The sequence below is a fragment of the Oreochromis niloticus genome, linkage group LG1 (genome assembly GCF_001858045.2).
Source record: "Oreochromis niloticus isolate F11D_XX linkage group LG1, O_niloticus_UMD_NMBU, whole genome shotgun sequence".
NCBI lineage: Eukaryota > Metazoa > Chordata > Actinopteri > Cichliformes > Cichlidae > Oreochromis > Oreochromis niloticus.
This window is the reverse complement of record NC_031965.2, coordinates 22,546,198-22,567,278: the sequence shown is the minus strand read 5'-3', so window position 1 is coordinate 22,567,278 and position 21,081 is coordinate 22,546,198. Positions and strand designations below refer to the sequence as shown.

General features: G+C 42.2%; 1 protein-coding gene across 4 annotated transcripts; it reads left to right on the top strand.

Moving 5' to 3' along the window:
- The first annotated feature begins 5,251 nt into the window (after positions 1-5,251).
- Positions 5,252-20,872, top strand: LOC102081663 (rho family-interacting cell polarization regulator 1). Of its 4 annotated transcripts, none has more exons than XM_005467087.4 (17): positions 5,252-5,424; positions 8,071-8,158; positions 8,282-8,415; positions 8,550-8,628; positions 8,724-8,747; positions 8,829-8,882; positions 11,382-11,531; positions 11,774-11,837; positions 11,925-11,968; positions 12,051-12,176; positions 13,534-13,682; positions 13,815-13,923; positions 16,414-16,989; positions 17,065-17,324; positions 18,961-19,057; positions 19,342-19,438; positions 19,525-20,872. In XM_005467087.4, the coding sequence occupies exons 3-17, from the start codon at positions 8,324-8,326 to the stop codon at positions 19,584-19,586; spliced, it is 1,983 nt and encodes a 660-aa protein (XP_005467144.1). In that variant the 5' UTR covers positions 5,252-5,424; positions 8,071-8,158; positions 8,282-8,323; the 3' UTR covers positions 19,587-20,872. The 4 variants fall into 4 exon arrangements, with proteins under 4 accessions (XP_005467144.1, XP_005467146.1, XP_019214447.1 ...); XM_005467088.4 differs by lacking the exon at positions 5,252-5,424 and adding an exon at positions 7,808-7,921; XM_005467089.4 differs by lacking the exon at positions 8,071-8,158 and having other exon boundaries at positions 18,964-19,057.
- Positions 20,873-21,081: the final 209 nt, after the last annotated feature.

The window sequence follows — 21,081 nt, the reverse complement described above, 5'->3', positions numbered from 1 at the left end:
TCCCATGTTTAATATGAACATTCACCACTATAACAGCACATACATGATACAAAACATAACATTTCACATTATAAATGAGTCATAATTTGGACATTATTCTAGCATAACTGTGATTTACTAAAATACTCTTTTTACAAATAAACTGCTGAAGATTTGTGACCCAGAGTGTATCTCTTAAATTTGAAGCTGTGGCTTTTAAACACTATAAAGTCATTAAGATTTTACATCCATGCTCAAACACTCACTCATGGTTTTCTTACACTAATTAGGATCTTTGTGAGATCAGTCTGATTAGCCTCCAATAATAAAATTCTCAACTCAGTTTAATCTTTGGCTTCAGTGAACGTGCAGCAGCAGCAGGATCCAAAATTAATGACCACTTCCATTGCATGTGACTTGTCCCGTGAATTTTTATCATGTGAGAGAGGCACGCTGGGGCCGATTATAAACGCTTTTCACTGCCACTGCTGCCATTTCAATTTACCACGTGCCTGATTTAACTAAAATTATCTCATTTTTGTATGTGGACCAACAAAAGGAGTAAACATCTGCAGGGTATTTTAATGCATTACTTTAAAAATTAGATTTTTTTGTCCTGTTAGTTAGCAGACTCAGCAGCTTCACTGCTTTTGGGTGATACTATCCATGGAGTGCTAACATTTACACGTGGCACCCATCTTATTCAAACTGGATGTTTAGTGTCTGCTTTTCTTTTTACTATCAAAGTGTTGGCTCACCAAGGTCTTCAGAAAGGGCTGTGGATATCTGAGTCTCCATCCATCTATTTTCTTCCCCTTATTTGGGTCCAGGTTGTGGGAGCAGCAGCGTAAGCAGAGAAGCCAGGACCTCTCTCTCCAGCCACCTCCTACAGCTTATCCGATGAATACTAAGGCATTCCCAGGCCAGCAGAGAGGCATGATCTCTGCCCAGAACACCTCACTCAGGAGGTGCCCAGGGTTCCATGTCCCAACAGTTAGCATCGATAGCTGGGCATCGGACCACCAAGGCCTCCGCCCTTGACCACCACCCGACATGCATTGCACCTGCAGGAGGTGGCCCGACAGGAACCCAGGCCCATGTTTCCTGTTTGGACCCCATGGACTAAGGGGACTCATGGACTGAGAAATGAAACTGTTTGAAATATATTCCCCAGCTGTGGAGAAGACAGTTTAAACTTGTTCAGGACTGGCCACCCTAGCAATTTTCAAACAGGCGGGTACGTATGATGGAGGTATATATATACAAGGCCATCAGCTAAAATGCGTACGTCAAACAATAAAGTTGTTCCTTAGTCTAAAAGCGAGACGGGAGTTTTAACTGCTCCTCTCTGAACATTTTAGAAGGTGAAGTTGTGCCAGAAACCTCAGCCCCCACACTTCACCAAGGGATGTGCAAGCAGTTGTTGGCATCAAAGTCTGGCACAGATTGGGCTTCCATGGGAGACGTGCTATGAAACAAATCTCCAAAAAGAACTTTAGAGCAAAACTAGTTTGTTAAATCTGTAGGCAAACGCTTGATGCCTGATGAAGACCAAAGACAGTTTTCCAGGATGAAAACCTCAGCCATGAAGCATGGTGGTCATGGTGGTGTTATAGCGTGGGGACCCTTTGCTGCCCACGGACACAATGCAAAAGCTATACACCTCATCAAAAGAGTGCTTGATGACAATTTAAGGCAATCTGTTTGAAAGTTAAGGTGGTCAGCAGAGTCACCCCACAGCAAGAAGGTCCTGGGTTCAAATCCAGTGGCCTGCTGGGGTCTTTCTGTGCAAAACAGCGCAAAAACATGCGTGTTAGGTTGATTAGTGATTCTAAACTGGCTGCAGGCCCTGCAATCGACCGGGACCTGTCCAGAAGGTGGATGGATCAGCTGACATGTCTGAAATAGTGTAGCGTCACACTTTTCACTCACTCTCATATGAAAAGTGTATCACAAAGTATAAATGTCACACCAAATGATGAGAGAAAAAAAAAACAGTTTTTAATAATAGTTAATAACTGAGTTAACACACAGCAGCAATCAGCCAATCAGCAGATGAGCTGTCTTATTGAATTATCAACGAAGAACTTGCTGATTAACTTACATTTGACTGTTTTCATGTCAGAAATTAAAAACCAAGCGACATCCTTATCTGCCTAATTGTACTCATCCTGTGAGCTATAGTGCTGGCACACACTAACCTTCAGGTGCAAGTGTCACTGGCCATACACTGCACCTGAGTCTCTTTCTGGTTGTTGTCTGAGGTTTAAAAAGGTGGTTTGCTGCCAATCTTTAAATTTCTTTTATAAGTTATTTATAAGTTTGTTGGTTGGCAAAAACAAGCTTTTGATAGTGTGTGCAACACCAAGCGTCAATTCATAAGACTTCCCACCTGACCATTTCAGATTTGACTGAAAAAAGGAACAAAAAGAACTGCAGGTAAAAAACAAAACAAAACAATAAACAAACAAAAACCAATAATAAAATAAAAAGGCGCATTTTTTAATAAGAATTATACAAAATTTCAGGTCCTCACTGTCATCGGTTTCCTCAAAATAAAATATTTGAAGGGATGAAGGCAGGGGTGTTTTAAGAAATGCTTATATCATGATATTTTTTTTAAATAAACTACTCAGACAAACACTTGAGCTCAGTCATTTACCAAAAAAATCTGGTGTTGTTCCTCATTTTCTCAGTATGACTAAAAAAAAAAATGTCTACAGTATGTTTGGCATCAGTTACAACACATACAGTGTGTTTTGTAATGGCACCCAGCGCACAGCCTCTCTTCTTGATCAGAGAAAAACTTCCTGCTGGGCTTTGAGGTTACAGTAGCTGAATTAAAGCATGCTGCTCTGCCTCTGAAACAATCTTATCCTTCCCTGTATGAGCATTTAAAAAAAATCATATAGGGAAAATTTGAGAGAACATAACAAGAAAGTTAAAGTATTTGGTACATAGTGCCATACCTGGGGAATACTGTACTGTAGTTGTATGAAAATGCGCTCTGATGAGCTGTAACTAAAATATCAGGCCCCTGCATGCAAAACTGTGGTTTCTACAGGCCTCCAACTTGGCTGTCAGAGATAAGACATCAACATATTTGCAAGCATCCATCATTCTGTGTTAACCAGAGCTGACATGTACTCAGTCCCATTCATTCCTTCATTTTTTTAATATTGTTTTTTTGTTTGATAAAGCTATAGACAGTAGGAACCTGAAATTTTGCATAGTTCCCAGTAGGAAGTGCACCTTTCTTTGGAATTTCTTTTATGTAGATCTAGACATTTTGGACCGTGTGTGATATTAAATACATAAAATATTAACTTTACACATGTATATTTTTAAGGGTGAACCGTTTTTAAGAGCACTTGGTGTTGCCGAAGAAGGAGAAGCTGTTCCTACATTTTATCACAGGCGTGTTAAAACATGAGCCGTGAATGCGGCACATCTGTAAACATCTTACCCAACCATGCTAACCATCCGCGTCCCGCTACTGTACTAAGGCTAAAGGGACACCTTTTTTTTTTTTTTTTTAGCTTTTAATAACCTCATGTTTTCTGTGATGGCAGGACTTAACTAAACTTAACCAATTTAAACTAGCTCTAAACTGTACAATCAGATGTGTCTGCTTGTCTTTTCTTGCATTTATAATGAACTACAGTTGTGTTGCGCTGTTTGGTTGCGGCGTTATTTAACGTACGGGGTTCTTAACGGCAGCTCTCCCGGTTGTGCCAGCTGCAACGTGCTGTTGTGGAGGAAGTCTGGAGGAAAAAGTGCCACATGCTTTCCCCCCACCTCCTCCTCATCCTCCTCCCACTCCTCCTCGCCTCGGTCAAACTTAGACAAACGGCTCTCGGAGCTCCTGCACCTGATAGATTTAACGGCCCAATGAGAGGCTTCACCGGGCCGCCACCCCCGGCTTACGGCCACGGCTGAAGGAGAAGTCGGTACTTCCCTCAGTGCTCTCCTTCCAAAACGTCATGTCTGTTTTTTTCCGATGGGTTCACGGTGGCGTCGCCAGCGCAGCACAAGCAGCAACGGAGAAAACAGTGACAGACCGAGGGACATCCTTGTTGCCACAGCAACTAACAGAACCGCGATTTCCGGTCTGGGGAACAGCATTTCAAAATAAACGCAAGACTTGAACTGTTTCTGCGTTTTCATGTGTCCAGTAATTGACGTTGTTTTGTTTGGTTGTGTGAGTCTTAAAATGCGACAAAGTGCTCAAAATACGTGTTTGTGGAGACTGGTCTATAAATATATATATATATATACATCTGATATAACAGAAATGGAGGCATCTTCCTGCCATTACTGGTCAATTTGATAAGCAAATTATTAAATGAAAACAAAACAAAAACTTTGGAACAAGTTTTATTATAAGGAGGAAAAAAGTCAGTTGAGAAAGACTTTAATATATACTGTATGCAACAGGTTTCTGCTTGTTTATTTTTGAGGATGTTATGAGAAGTCAAGTCAGGAAATTGTTGCATTGTCCTGTCCAAAAACAGATTGTCTGATTACCTTTTGAGATGGCAAGTTACCATAATTTGATAAGTTAAATATGGAGATGAGGCATATTTAAGGAAAGTGGAAATAAACAAGTACTCAGAGTTATAATAGATTGAAAAAGTGGAGGTGTGGCTACAGACAGAATGAAGGTTTAAGGACAAACTGATGTCTGTTGTTCAGTGGGCCATTAATATAAAAACTGACTCTTTCAGTCTTCTTTTTTCAGCCTTTCTCTTTAGGGGCCACCACATAATGTCCTCACATATCCCCCTTCATTAAATCCACCAATCTTCTCTGTGGTCTTCCTATTTTCCTCCTGCCTGGCAGCTCGATATTCAGAATCCTTTATCGAGTATATTCACTCTCCCTACTCTGAACATGTTCAAATCATCTCAGCCTAGCCTTTCTAATCTTATCCATCTTGGTCACTCCCAGTGAATTCTTCAGCTCAGCCTCCTGTGTTTTTGTCACTGCCACCATCTTCAAATCATACATCATAGTAGGTCTCACTACCATCTTAAAGCAAACATAACCTCTGTTGTGCTCTTTCTAAACATGAAGCCACACTGCTCCTCACTGATCATCAGCTCTTTTCTAGTTTCAACAGTTGTTTAAGGTTAATGAGAGGTTTCATCCCGCTAAAAATATAAAACGGAATAAAACTGACTTTATTTGATTTGGGAAACAAGCATTTGTTTGGTATTACCAGTCTCCATCTCCTGGACCAAAGGAAGCTTTAACTCTGAAAAATGCGAGCCGGAAGTAGTATTCGGTGCCTGCCGTTGGTTTTACTGTGAACACAAAAAACTGCGAAATCAAGGAGAAGGACAGCGCCCCGAATAACTGTAAACCTCTGCAAACTGCGAGCGGCACCGTGCTGGAAATGGGACCGAGGTCGTGTCCTCCGGGTGGTCGGATTTTAAAAGAGAGGTAGGAGGGCTTCTGTTTTTATCCCCAAGGTCACAACCAAGCCTGGTCATTTTCTCTACATGGACATGAGTCCGTCCGCCGTGAAGTTGCCTTGCAGTGATGTTGTCGAAATGAAATCCGCTAGCAGGCTCCACTTTTTGCCTCTTTTTCCCCCAGCCGCTTTCGGTGCTTGTTGTGGTTTAGCGGGATGATACTTTCAGGAATAGAGGGGGTTAGAGGGAGAGAGAAGAAGGGGTCCTGGTGGAGTTTTTGTGGCCTGTGATGAGCTCCGTGGGGGCCCCGGTGGGATATGTGTGTGTGTGCGGAATACGAAATGTGGCACGACGGGCGGCTCACAAGTTTTGCGGGTGGGACTCCATCCCCCGGCTGATGGTGGAAGTAAAGAGCAGGGCTGGCCGAGACGTGTTATCCGACTCAGTGGCCTGCTTTCCGCCGGGTGAGGCTAATCCAGTAATCTGTAATAGAGGTGGTGGCGTTTCATTGTAGCACCATCCTCCTCCTCTTCCTCTTCTTCCTCCTCAGAAACCACAGAAACTACGGATGAGCGCTCTGTCTGCACAGTGGGAGCGACATGGCTGGCTGTTATTGCTCATCTGCTTCTTAAATGCCTCATAATTAGTCGATTAATTGAAGCCGTTATGATTCATCGGTAGCTGCTTTCCGCCTTATGTTTTTCCTCCTTTATTTTGTGGTAAAATACACACTTCGGAACAGTTTTGTTCAGTTTAAACGAGTTAAGACACCACCTTTGGCCGTGGTACCTCTCCATAACCCTCTTTATTTTCAATTATGGAGTGTTATAGCTTTAGTAATAAAGACATTAATCAAAATACTTTCGTTATGTTTAATTTAGTTATGGTCGAAATCACCATATGTGACAGCTCCAACCTTAACCCTGTGTTTTTGGAGAAAAGCTAAAGGACTTTTGATGAGCCTCCATTGTAATATACCTCATGCAGTTGTTTTACTTAGATTTATAGGGTACATGTTATTATTTATTAAGGCAATTTCCACTACCTCTTACACAATGTCAGCCTTATTTTTAGTGTTAGTTAACTAACTTTATTTTGACTTTTGTTTTGTCTTAGTATAGGGCCCAAATTAGGCACCTGTAGCACTTTAACTTTGTTGTTTATTTGTCATGTTTATCATGTTGCTGTAACACAACAGTTCCCTTTCCTCAATAAATTATCTAGCTAGCTATCTTATCTCCCTGACTACCAAGAGGCCTTCAACCCCATTCTTGTTCTTTATTTATATACTTTTTCTATTTATTTAAGTTATTATCATTATTGTTATTAAGAAATGTGACATATTCGGACCATATAAAAAGCTTGTAGTGAAGATAAAAGTGCAGATTTTTATCTGTCATATTAAGATGGTTATATGTGTTTGAGCATTCAGTGAGTGCATGAAAGTTATTTCTTTTTTGTTTTGTTTTGTTTGGGTTTTTTTACACAAAGCCCTGGTCTTGTGAGGTGTTTGGGAACAGTATCCTCTTTGTTCCCCCCTGCTGTGTGCAGAGGATTAATCCAGCTAATCATCTCTAATGTATGTAGGGGAAGGGATAAAAGCACATCTGATGGAGAGGAAAGTGAGCGACTGGGTCTTGTAATTATCAATATAACCAAAGCCCGCTGGTGTATGACATATTTATGTGAGCGTGCAAGATGTGGGTTTCCCTCTGTCTCCTCTGTGTGTGTGTGTGTGTGTGTGTGTGTGTGTGTTACCATGATGACTTTGCACTTTCATAGCCAAGTCCTGCACATGTTTGGCTAAAGGTGATTGGTGGTGGGGATGCTTTATCCGTGAAAAACTCTTATAGGGCGTTACACCTTTTCTTTGCCATGTTCTAAGCACAATCAGCTCCAGTTAATCCCCCCTGGTGTGCAGCGACTAAGATTAGCGGGTCCGTATGTGAGAGGAGGAATAAATTCAGGGTGTACATGCTCATATCATATCATTGGTATTGATTGTGATTAGGTTTTCATTGTGTAATCTGTGAAAAACTGGTGCCACAATTCACCGTGTCCTGTGCTGGCTCATTCACAGACCCCATGTGTTAATATGGGTTTGGCCCCTGCTTGGCGGATTTACTTTGGTTTTAAGTCTGCAATCTCTTTTGTGACTAGATTAGCTCTGGCACGACCCTCTCTTCCTAAAGTTTTCCCTGATGGCAGCAGCATCGCTCTAATCTGCACCTTTACTAACTTAGCTCGGGGCGGTGAAGGGGTGAAAAGAGATGGTTTTCGATTCTTGGGCCAAACGTCTGTGTAGAATTTCCTGTGTAGAGTCAGCCGTGAGACTTCCTGTATGTACTGTGGTGTTGGATGTGGAGGGGAGGGTGGGTGGAGAGGCAGGGAAGGAAGGGGAAGAGAAGCACAGGCAGACTGCACTCCCTGCTGTTGTCAGCCATGGCCACTGTGGTTGTTGCTAACGCGAAGCTCGCCGTCTTGCAGACAAAGCAGTATGGACACACTGAGGAAGTGAAAGAGGGGTTTGCATCCTCTTTTTTTCTCCTTTATGTTTTCTCTGTGCTGTTAGCTGAACCACTGATCGTCTTAAAGGGGCTGCAGTCAGATATAGTGAGGAACGAAGCTAAGAGGGACATTTTGTTTCTAATATCTGCTTTTTGTGTAACTGCAGGACATGTCCTTCAGTCTGTTAAAGCCACAGTGCTGCACACAACTCTCCAAGCATGTTTCAGCACTGATAATATCTCTTCAATCAGCAGGTGGGCAGCACCCTTTCTGCCTTAGTTGCCTGTTTTGAATATGCTTAAACTGAATGATCCTGGTGGCCTTATCAGAAATCATCCCATGCTCTATCTCTCTCTTTCTTCCTCCCCCTCCTTCAGCACCGTTTGATCCAAGAGAAGCGTGCCTTGTAAGGAAGCAGGATGTTCACAGGCTCCACCAAACTGCCACCCACTAAAAACCCCCAGCCCGAGCGGCTGGATGAAGTGTACGCTGCCTTACGCCGAGGCCTACAGTGAGTAAACACATTTCAGGCTCAGTTTAGGGATGGCTGCCAGGTGGAATATCTCTGAACACGCAGGAAACAGCTGGGCCTCTCTCTTTCGAAAAAAAAAAAGAAAGCAAAGATGATTTCTTTTTCGCCGTCAGGTCGTACCTGCAGGTCCACCAGCTGGAGCTGGACAGCCTGGGTCAGCAGATCAGAGAAAACAAGAGGAATGGTCGCTTGGTGAGTCAAACCAGTCGCACCAGTACTGGCTGTGATCGGTATCACGATCCACTGCTTTGATTTGTGTTTTTGATCGGTGTTTTTTTTCTCTGCAGGGGTCTTTGTATGAGTTGGATAAGGTGAGTTTCAGGCAATGAAACTGAAATAAATAATTTTCTTTACTAGTTTGGCAAGTTTAATAATCATTTTCTCCTCTGCAGCACGTGAAAGCCATTGAGAGGTTCATGCGTCGTTTGGAGTTCCACCTCAGCAAGGTGTGTATTTACACATTCAACCTGTAATGAATGGCAGCGGAAAGGACAACAGGTCATTGACAAGGTGCTGCTCTGTATAAGTCAGTAGGGCATTTTAGCGTCTTTCAGCAAATTACATCAAAACAATACATTATTTTTAATGGCTGCTGTGGATTAGTGTCTTTGTTCACTAACTGCCTGGGAGGCAGCTATTTATAGCAACAAGTCCCTGATAAAGCCAGTTTGTAGAGATGCCAGGATACCAGATACCCAGTACCAGTAGAATTACATGATTCTCAAAACCAAAACCAAATGATTACTCCTTTATTAAAAAATCATTTTTAAATCTCTGACATGGTGGCGGCACTCTGTTTATTTGAATTGTTAACATTACATTTTGGAGACACGACACAGGCTGAAATGTTAGGATGGTTGCCGAGTAACCTGCTAACATTACCTTGAGGTATAAAGTTAGTTACGTTAGCTTAAGCATTTGTATAATGTTTGCTAGGGATGGGTTATAGAGCCTAAAATCCAAACTTGTTTATGAAGAACATTGAAACATCTCATGCACACATCAATAAATAGAGGGTATCAAAAGGAACCATCAAAGTGGTTTAATTATGCAGCCATTCACCAGTAACGGTCGAAACACGTACTGTTAGAAAGACGTTGATTAGATTCGGGAGTTTCACGTGGTTGATGATAGGTACCATAGCAACAGCAGTGGCTGCAGTGACTCCAGAAACATAGGGCGAGTTTGACTATCGTATAGATGTGTGTCCCCCCTCTGGATGCACGGCATGAGTTTTGTATGTAAAACATTGCATTCATCCGTGTATTCTAAATTTTACTGCAGGTTTTATTTAAGCCTTTTGAAATAGTACGATTCCTTTTGATACACCCTTTATATCCAAAAAACTCACAAGAATACAAGAGACAATAGAACAGCCTAAATACTTAAGCTCCCACCCCTCGTTGAAAGCCATAGAATAAAAATGAGTTTTAAGCCTTACTTTAAAAATGTGCAAGGTGGGTACAGCCTAGCTTTAGCCTGCTCATTCCACTGTTTAGGGCCTAAAACATAAAATACAGTAATAACAAAAATAACATTTCAAGAAATATTATATATTTCAAGAAAATCTGTGATATTTCTGATACAGAAGAAAACATTACTGAATAATGTTTTATCAATGCCCGGTACAGGCAGCAGCATTTATAAGTGTAAGTAAATGAATTCCCACATTTCCAGTTAGGTTCTGTCATTGATGATGCACTTCCTAATTTAAAGTGCAGCTCTACTAAAACAAGCTGCAGCATTATAGTGTAATAGTGATTACACAGCACAAGTCAAATGTTAGCACAGATATGGCCTGGGTAGGGTTTTCCCCAGTAACTTTAGGTCAAAGTATAAAATACATGCTTAACTAAAATAGCAGTGCACACTTTAATAAACAAAATGCTAAATATGTATCCCAGAATAACATCATAAAGTACTTCCTTATCTGACTCATAATGCCTTTCTTATCAACAAGTCTGTTTGAGCCCAACCAACACGAGAGTTTTAACAGAAAGACGGATATCGATATGTTTCATGTGTGTTTCTTACACATGGAACATAAAGATTTTTCCCTAGAGTTTACCATGTATTGTTTTTTATTTGTTTATTTATTGGATCAGCTGACTGTTGTGTTTGTGGTTCCAAATGTGCTGCCAACAGAGAAGCTGCAGGCTGATGTAGTATTGATGTCAGCCTGCTGGGCGAGCTGCAAGGCAGCATGGACACTAAAGTTTGTGAATGTAATAACTTGAGAATGAAGCGATGTGGGATTTTGAAATTCACGCCACAGATGCATTTACAAAAACTGTTGGGCAAGTTTAAATGCTTGTGAATTCTAGTGACTCCGACCTCAAGGTCAAAGATCAGCTTTATGAAAATCACCTAGGATGTTCAAATTTATGTCATAGGAGCATCTAATAGGATGCTGAGGGGTTGCACTAGTCACCACCAGTATTTTTTAATTATCATTTATTGACGTTATCAATGCTGCTACTGACAGATTGGTAGATGGCTAAATCAGTCGAAAATATCGACCCTAAAGATAGACTAGAAAACTTGTAGACGTAGTTTGCCTCCATTAGTTCTCGAGGAATGGCAGCCTCGCCACATTCTGTACTAAAAAAGAAAAAGTACCATCACACTTCTGAGTTTTGGTAGTGAGAGGTGTTTTGGATCTTTTGACATCCCTGGTTTGTACTGCCTGATGGTCACACGAAAAGCAGAGATTAAGATTTGCTGGTGGAATATGTAGAAGCTAAAGAGGAAGCTATTTTCTCAGGAAGTGGTGGAGACCAAAACAGAGAAAAGGGCATGCTGCATATTGGATTTAAATTCAGCAGAGAACTAATGTTGCTTTGTCACTCATTATATGACCTGCAACATTTATGAAACATAAATTAATGCTATTTTGTTTGATGAAACTGCAAAGACACAAAACTTTTGTAATGTTTGCTTTCCAGGTTGAAGAACTTTACGATGCCTATTGTATACAGCGGCGACTGCGTGATGGAGCTAGCAAGATGGTGGCAGCCTTTAACTCTGCCAGTGGCAGCAAGGAGGCCCGAGAGAGTCTGAGTGAAGCCAACAAGGGCTACAGGGAATGTACAGAGGCAAGTAATGGGTGTGGTTCTGTTAGATGTTTCTATCATAACATGATTGTTTGTGTGTTTTGGGCTGAAGTGAATGTCTAGTGAATTACCGATTAATCCAAAACCAAAGAAAAAAAGACATCTAAGAAGCAAAAAACATGAAATATCTGCCAAATTGACTAATAAGTCGCTAATTTTTTGGGCTCTTAATTTAATAGGAAGCTGTACAATATTTAAAGTTGTGTTTGCTTTTGTCTCTGTAGCACATGTGCTCACTTGAGAGCGAATTAGAAAGTCATATGGGAGAATTTCATGTGAAGATGAAGGGTGAGTCACTTTCTTAGCCCATGTGACTTCCCATTTGCTGCACTGTAAATGAGCTCAGTTCTCACTTCTCAGTTTCTGATGTTTCAGGGCTGGCTGGATTTGCACGTCTGTGCGCTGGTGACCAGTATGAGGTAGCACAAACACACAGGCACACGTTTTTATTTGCGTATCTGCGTCACCATTATATCACCCACTATTTTTGGCCTCCGGCAGGTCCTGATGCGTTACGGTCGCCAGCGCTGGAGACTACGAGGCCGCGTAGAAGTCAGCAACAAGCAGATGTGGGATAGCGAAGAGTATATTTTCCTGCCTCTCATCACAGAACTGCTGTCAATCAAGGTAATGATACCACATTTATGTAAATCTTATGGAAAACCTGCAGTGTGTGAGTTCATCTCCTACAACCATTTTAATATGCAAAACACTACAAACAGTTCGCTAATAGGAAGTGTTATAAGCAAAGCAAATGCCAGACTTTTTTGGTCCCCAAAGGTCAGAAAGTTCCTATAACAGCGACTGACCACATGCTCTGTGTACAGAGGGTGTGTCCTCCCACCTGAGTTGTTTCCAGCCCTGACCATTTACTGACCATGATTGATGGAGACATGTCTAGAGAAGGCATAAGAGAGGAACTGTGGTACTACATGAGAAGTATGCGAGGGTGGTTAAGGTCACATATGAGGACAGGGACACAGTGGTGAGGTGTTTGGTAGGAGGGAGAGATAAGGTGGAGGTGGGATTACATGAGAGATCAGCTTTGAGCCCCTCCTTGTTTGCAGTGGTGGCGGACAGGTTGACAGGTGAGGTCACACAGGAGTTCCTGTGGAGTACAAGGTTTGCAGACAACAATGGGATTAGCAGTGAGAGTAAGGAGCAGGAAGAGTGTCTGGAAAGGTGGAGGTATAAAAGTAAAGGAGATGAAGAGGAATAAAAGTCAGTAGAAGCAAGAAAAAATACATATGTGTGTGAATGTAGTGGTGTAAATAGCTGGAGTCACCCATCCAAACAATAGGAAGTGTACAAGAGAGGTGAAGAAGAGAGTTCAGGCAGGAGTGGGAGGTACAGGATTGGACATCAGTACATCAGAGAGAGCTTAGAGACAAAAGTTAGAGGGGCGAGGCTGAGACGGTTCGGACATGTGCAGAGGATGGATGGTGGATATATCGGACAAATGATGGCAGAATAAAGCGGCTCAGTAAGCAGAGAGTGTGACGTGTAGCAGACAGTGTTTGAAATAAAGCTATGAAGATGAGGATAAAGACGGATGTGCTGGGTTATTTCATGAGGTAGTTAGATACTTCCTGTAGCAGTGGAGCTGAACCGTGATCTTTATCATGTTTTGACTACACTAGGAAAAAATACTTGGTGGTGGTCAGTTTGGTTTGTCACATACACCCAAAACAACAACAAGACATGATTCATTCATTTTTTTTTAGACTTTGTTTTTGTTTTGTTTGGTTGGTTGTTTTTTCCATGTACAGATTAACAACTTCCAGACTGGTAATTCTGTAGTCATAATAATAACATGTATTTAAAAATATTATAATTAATTAATATGGGGAGATGTATAGCTTTGGACCTTTACCCATGCTCTTACACATGTTCATACATGTGCGTTTGTATCCACCTCTCAAAGCTTTAGATGACCACATGGTCTCTGCCCTCACGATGGGGTTTGTATTCTTCTGTTTCTAAGGTGACGGAGCTGAAGAGCCTGGCCAATCACGTGGTGGTGGGCAGCGTGTCCTGCGAAATGCTCGATCTGTTCTGCCCGCTGCCTCAAACACTCGCCGTGGATATCAATGACCTCGGGACAGTAAAACTGAACTTGGAGGTCACCTGGAGGTATTCAGACCTGCTACACACACACACACACACACACACACACACACACACACACACACACCCCTCAGTTTACACGTGCAGCTTTTGTTTTTATTACTCACACGTCTTTTGTCTCGTTTCTTCTTTTTTCAGTCCGTTTGATAAGGATGACCAGACATCTTCCTCCAGCACAGTTTCTAAACGCCTGCTGTCCAATCAGAGCCCTCCTGACACACCCTCTATGCGAGAGCAGGTGTTTTACGTGAGTGATAACATGAGAAACATTCATCTCCAGCTTTTTCCACTAACAGCTTCTCCTTCACCCCTGTTCTCCTAACATCACTCGGTCCCAATTTGTATAAATCAGCTTCTTGCATGTATGCTAAACTGATGGGTGTCATTATTGTGGTTTCACCGGCCTGTTCTGTTTCAGCTGCTCCCCGACTGCTTCCTCTGTAGCGGTAGTGCTGATGTGTGTGAGGATGTTCGCAGAGGGTTGTGTGTGAGGACGTGTGGGTGTGGTCGTGATGTGCCTGAGGCGAGCAGAGTGAACGATAGCCGTAGCGAGTTGTGTGACAGCAGCAGTATGTTGGAGCGGAGCTGTGGTCCTTGTAGCTGTTTAGTAGTGGTTGAGTAGAGCTCCAATATGTTCCTCCTCTTCCTCGCCTCGATGAAGAGCGTGGCTCGGTGTAGGCACTGGCAGAGCCGCTTGCTGGTCAAGGCCTTCCACGGGGTGGCGGCGGACAAGGCGGCGACCTTCCGTTGTGAATTCAGCCATGCGGCGCCTCAGCTCACCACAGCAGAGTCGGTGTGTTGGGATGTAGTCATAGCTGTAATTTAGTTTATAGTGATTGAACAATTATTAACTAGTTTGTTAATATCCAATTAGATCCTAACCCCCCCCCCAAGAAAAAAAAAAAACTGATTCTGTTTAATTTTTAATCCCAACTGATCCAAGTTTTTGTTGCTGGAATTTCAGATCAGTTTTTCCTTATAAAATCAAGAAAGTAGTTCAGTGTTTAAAGTGATGACTTTTCACAAGTTACCAAGATCACAAAATTGTCCATCAACATTGCCTACACACAGACGTCTGTATGTATACTCATTTGCCACTTTATTAGGTAGATCTTGCTATTGCTGGGTTGGACCCTCTTTTACCTTCATTACTGCCTTAATTCTTCATGGCACAGATTCAACAAGGTGCTGGAAATGTTCCTCAGAGGTTTGGTTCATAATAACATGATAGCATCGTAATGTGCTCTCTTGTATTGAGATCTGATTGTGGAGGCCATTGGAGTACAGTGAACTCATTGTCATATTTAAAAATTGCAGTTTGAGATGATTTAAGCTTCGTGACACAGTGCGTTATCCAGCTGGAAGCATTCAGCTGAGAGAGGATGGGTACACTGTGGTCATGAAGGGATGGACATGATCAGCAACAATACTGAGGTAGTCTGTGGTGTTTAAATATGGTTGGTTGTTGTGAAGGGGCTCAAAGTGTGCGGAAAAAAAAACATAGCCTTCACCACCAGAAGCACTCTGAAGCGTTGACACACAGGATGGGTCCATGCTTTCATGTTTACTTCAAATTCTGACCCTGCCATCTGAATGTGGCAGCAGGAATTGAGACGGATCAGGCCAGGAAACATTATTCCAATCTTCTGTTGTCCGATGTTGGGGTTTCCTCAGTTTCCTTTTGATAGCTAAGAGGAGCGGCACCCAGTGTGGTCTTCTGCTGTAGCCCATCTGCTCCAAGTTTTGATGTGCTGCCATTCTCCTCTGATGTCTGGCATCAACAAAGCATTTTCAGCCAGAGAACTGCTGCTCACTGGATAGTTTTTCTTTTTCAGACAGTTCTTTGTAAATCCCAGAGATGCTTGTGTGGGGAAAATTGGTACCAGCTCATCTGGCACCAAAACCACACCACATTTAAAATCATTTAAATCTGCTTTTTTCCCCATTCTGATGCTCAGTTTGAACATGTGATTGGATGATTAGAGATTTGCATTAACGCAAAGTTGAACAGGTGTACCTAATGAAGGGGCTGATAAGTACATGTTCACCATTTACACTGTTGAGAATATTAGCAAAAAAACTGAGTGACCTAGGACACTGCATGCTGGTACAGAAGCATCTCTGCTTTATCACCTGTTTTACTCTAAATAGAACTACATTTACAAAATAAAAATCATTTTACGTCTAATAGGACTAGAAACGAGTGAGTTTATATGATAAACTCATCAGTAAAGCTTTTACTGAAGCAGCAGGAGCATTTTCTCATAGATCACTGTGACATCAGCTTTACTTTTGTCCTGTCTTTCTCCCCTCAGACCCAACATTCATGTTACATGGCTGGCCCTCCCTGAGTCTGGTTCTGCCTGAAGTTTCTTCCTGTTAAAAGGAAGTTTTTCCTTCCCACTGTTGCTTGCTCACAGTCTGATTGTTGGTGTTTTCTCTATATTATCGTAGAGTCTTTCTCTTCCAATCGAAAGCATCTTGAGGTCACTGTTGTTGTGGTTTGGGCCTATCCAGATAAAACTGAACTTTTCAGGGGATCATGTCCAACTTGAGAAGCTGTGGCTTTGTTTTTGTGAAAACACTGGAAACCATCAGATTACTTTAGTTGAATGCTTTTATCTTTAATCTTCCTCCATTTAAAGCTTTAAGGATATAATTTAATGATAGGTGTTCAGTTAGCATTGTGCTGCGTGTCACAGTTTCTTGTTCTGATCTTGTTTCCTTTCGTCTCTAGTCTCTGCTGAAGCGTCAGGGGGAAATGGAGAATGGGACGGTCTGGTCCAACTCCTCTGAATCCTCCGATGACTCATCCAGTCCAGCACTGGCTCATCACGCTCAGAGACTGACGGCGTCCAACTTGCTGCAAACCACTCTCACCACTCAGCTGTCGTCCACGCCACACAAGTCCAGTGCGTCAACGCCCTCGCTCTCATCCAACCAAGAGGAGGATGAGACCGAAACCGGGGAGGTTTTCCCTCAGACGAATGGCCATCTGCAGGCTTCCTTCTCCCACGGCCTCGCCAGTGAGAGCGGCCCGGATTGTACCGCAACTGACAGGGTGTCTGTCCAATCAGAGGAGCTCTCTGAAACCTCGGCAGACCTGAGCTGCTCCTGCCCCGACATCTCTCTGCCTCCTGCGGCGTTTGTGCCTGCGGAGGTGAACAATGACGCGTCCGTGGACTCGTTAGCCCGGGCTGAACAGACTGAAGCACAGACAGACACTGAAGCAGCAGCAGAGGAACACAAGGTAGACCAAAGTCAACCACATCAGTCCGTCCAGGACATGAAACATGGCGAGGACGTTCCAGCGGTGAGTTCAGGAATAAATTTAACACATTCGTGTATAAACAGCAACGTATTTAACTCTCCGTGTGTTTCTCCTCAGCCTCCTTTCCCCACGTCTGCGAGTTTTAACCAGGAAGTCGAAACTGCCCTTGAAAGCTTCGACTTTCTCAACTGCTCTGATCTCGATGAAGAGGAGGAAGAAGAACAAGAAGAAGCAGACAGAGGAGAGAAAGAAGAAGAAGAGGAGAGAGGAGAGACGGAAGAGTCGGATAATAAATGTAAAGAGGACCAAAACAAAAAGGAAGAGGATGAAATAAAGGAGGAAGAAAAGAATGCAGAGAACCTGTACCATGGAGGAAGGTCAGTCAGTGTGGGGACAGAAATGCTTGTCGACCGTGTCCACAACTGTTAACCTCTGTTTCTTTATAACAGACTATAAAGCTCCACACCAGCAGATAGGAGCTGGTATGGAGCTTTACAGTTAAGTATAAACGCAACTTTAAAGACTAATCATTAACCAAACTCAGAGAAACTTAGAAGCTGATGAAACCGGAGCTGAGAGACCCAAAAAAGAAGCAAAATGAGAGGGAACATTTGTGAAGATTAACATCAGGAATCGTTCTTGTGTCTCTCCATTTCTTCCATTGTCTTGAACATGTTTAGATTTTGATCCTCAGAGGTCATCGTGGCAGTAATTCTAGTTTAATCATCAACAGTCAGGCCTCCTCAGTACACTACTACACAGATGGATATTTCCAGCCATAATCTGGTGCAAATGCTGTTTATTTGTTATATTATATATCTTACTGTGTTATGAAATATCACAGCTTTGTTAACAATACTGTAGATGTTTAAAGTTCCTGATATCTGTGACTCTGAACTAAAAGGTAGAAATGTGAGAGTTTTATTCTGACTCTGTTGCTCGTAATAATTTCACGTGGCCGTTAATGTAGACACGTGTACACATACTGTGTGTCAAAGATGGACGTGGCTTACCAGAGGGGCTGAGGGGGAACTCCCCCTCCCCATCTATATGGCTCTCGCTTTCCTTCAGTAGTTTTTGAGCTGCGTTTTGAATCGCTCAACATTGCAAACAACAATCAAATTAGAAACTGCTGTTAACTTTCAGCGCTCACAATCCGTGACAATAGAATTTACTCTGCTTTGGGGGGAGGATCACATTCTTTTTAAAGATTTTATTACATCACTAAGCTTTTTGAGAGTAAAAACTATCATTAAAAAAACTAAACAAAACAGAAATGCACCGCATTCAGAGTCTCAGGAGACTTAGAAAAATCCTAGAAATATTCCTGCTGTGTCAAACACACTGACATCAGATTTCCCTACAAGAGTGAGCTGTGCAGCTTCTTCTTTCTACTTGTTAGCAGCTACACACTGCTGTTGTGATATCCTGCAGTTATTCTACCTTTTTTCTTTTTTTTTGGATTTACTAGTGGTTGTGAAGCTGCTGCGACAGGCTGATAGAGAGGAGCGGGCACACTCCTGAGTGAAAACTTTAAAACTGCTGATCTCAGTAAATCCAAGTTTTCTCCTTGCTTATGTGGATATTTGCAGACCTGGGCAAAAGTGGAGCGATGCTCTGGGCTTGACATCATCAAAGCGGACTGTTTTCTTAGGAGAATCTACTGTAGATGAATATTTATTAAACTGACAGCATTTTGTGCTGTTGAAATTTGGGATTATTTCATATTTTTAGCTTGTTTGTCCAGTTTCAAAGCCAAAATAGAGTTTCAAAAAGAAACCAAATGGGTGATGTCACAATGCCTGTGCCCATCTTTTTTATACAGTCTGTGTGTACATATATGTTTATGTGAGCTTCTTTATGCCCGCTAAAACGTAACCGTGACGTTCTGTCTCAGAAACAGAATTAACTCTAAATCGAGAGATCCAGGCTGAACCTGGTACTCTGTGTCAGTGAACAGGTGGGCCATAGCATTTATGTCACTTTCACAACATTTTGTTTTGTCTCACTCAGCAGTGACGAGGAAGAGGAGGCTGAGGGTCTTGAGATCCTTATGGAAGCTCCAGAAGGATTTAGGAACTCTGATGAAGATCGTTTCTCTGAATCACAGGTAAACAGCATGTTTGCTTTTTGTGATCATATTGACGTGTCCATGGAGAATACACCACTAAAGAGAGAAGCCGAAAGAAGCGTATCAGAGTGCAACACTAAAACGTGTTTTAGTCCACGCAGAAGGAAACGGTTCATAACCTAAGAGGGTCGGTGCATATTGGAAATGCATGATGCATATATACATTCACGTTTTATGATCACCATCTGATGTAGGTAAACTGAATCTATAAGGTGCTGCAGCGTGCTGCCTTTACCAATAGAGAATTATGTTTTATTTTTCAGGAGTCAAGCGTGGGTGACGTGCAGGATTTGGGTCATATAGAAATTCCTGAGGGTAAGGAAGAGGAGCACAGCGAGGAGAAGGGAGGCGAGGAGCACGGTGAGGAGTCAGTCAGTAAACACAGGTGGTAGTTCTTCAAACCGCAGGTGTGAGAGGTTTAATTTCCCCTCTTTTTAATCTCACAGGAAAGGATCAGGAAGAGGGTTGTTCCACTCCCAGCCAGGTGGACCCACCTGACTTCGAGTGACACCACGGATCCACACCTAAACCATTTCTCCCAGTCTGGTGCCATCTGTGTCCCTCTTACACTGCAGGATTGGAGGCCTTGAGGATGTTCCACTTACTGCTCAGACAAACAGGCTCTTCCCAATCACGGTGGAGTTTGTGCACATATTCGCCTTGTTCTCACCAGGAATGATAAACCTCGAGGTTTCTTTACCTCAGTCGTGACTGTAAACACACACACACACACACACACACACACACACACACACACACACACACACACACACTTCCTCCTTCGTCCTCTGACAGTAATCATACTTTGAACGCACACTTCATCATGTGCTCTGGGTTAAAGTGGGACCCCACTTAAGTTTACACTTTCATAAACTGCTCCTGTCATGTGAAAAAAACATTTCAGGAACAGCTTAAAAAGCGGCCTTTTTTTGTTTTTTTAAGTGATCTAATCATTTTCAGGTGGTTTTATAATTTCAAGTTGATGTTTTTCAAGCTACAGAGACGCATACAATCAGCTACCAAGATGCATTATAGTGTCTTCAGAAAAAAAAAAAAAAAGTATTTGTGGATATGGAAGAACTACCGAGGTATTGATTTTCAGTGTTAAATCTGTCCACAGCCCGGAGCTCTTTCATTGCGAGAGGACAGGGCTTCATGAGCATGTGATGTTTGTCTGAAGACATGAAGTCATTTCCAAAGCAGGAATGTACCCTGAAAGTGAGAATTTTAGGCTTTCAGAGACGGTTAATATTTAGAAACACACTCTGAGTGAATTTAAAGGTCAAAATCGTACCAGCGCCTAAGCTGTTATTAGAAATTAACACTTGAAGGACAGCAGAAGTGCGAAACTGTATTTAAACCTGCATGTGTAGCTGCCTCACACACACATACATACACACACACTGCCAGCATGTCTGCATTACAAAGCTCAGCTGATCAGTTTAGGTGTGTAAGCTATGCTCCGCTCTGAGAAAGCCATCCGGTCTGTGACTGTGTCAAAAAAAAAAAGAAAAGAAAAAAAGCCGCCTCACGGGGGCGCTATAGTCCGTCATGCTTTACATGTTTCTTTAACAGCCTCGTCATTCAGAAAGTGCCTCAAGCGACGTTAAGGTTTTAAATGCCACGACAGGAGAGATCAGGCAAAGAGAACAGTGTTTATTTTCTGAATTACTTTGAGAGTGTGCACAATAAGAGATATTTACTGTTTCATATAAAGAATTGTATATGTCTTGAAATGTCAAAATGTTTATGTTCAGAAATGTTTAAACTTTATAAAGGTTTCTTTAAAATTAACACACGCTGCTGTGTTGAATGAATCAACTTTATTCTCGCATGTCATCAGGAATGTGAAAGTATTTTACGTCCCCAAAATAACAGGAAAATGTACAGATGTCTGCTAAGGTGAGACCTGGTTACCTCACTTAACTAGATACTGCTCAGTCATGGCTATATGAGCAGCCACCCACCAAAGGCTTAAAGTGACCAAAGTGGGATTGTTTATA

What these genes read in the sequence shown, in the direction of transcription:
- LOC102081663 (XM_005467087.4), top strand. Translation starts at nt 8,324, where the DNA reads ATGTTCACAGGCTCCACCAAACTGCCACCCACTAAAAACCCCCAGCCC. An exon ending in GCGCTGGTGACCAGTATGAG is followed by an intron (nt 11,969 to 12,050) that starts GTAGCACAAACA and finishes GGCCTCCGGCAG; the next exon opens with GTCCTGATGCGTTACGGTCG. An exon ending in CAGAACTGCTGTCAATCAAG is followed by an intron (nt 12,177 to 13,533) that starts GTAATGATACCA and finishes TCTGTTTCTAAG; the next exon opens with GTGACGGAGCTGAAGAGCCT.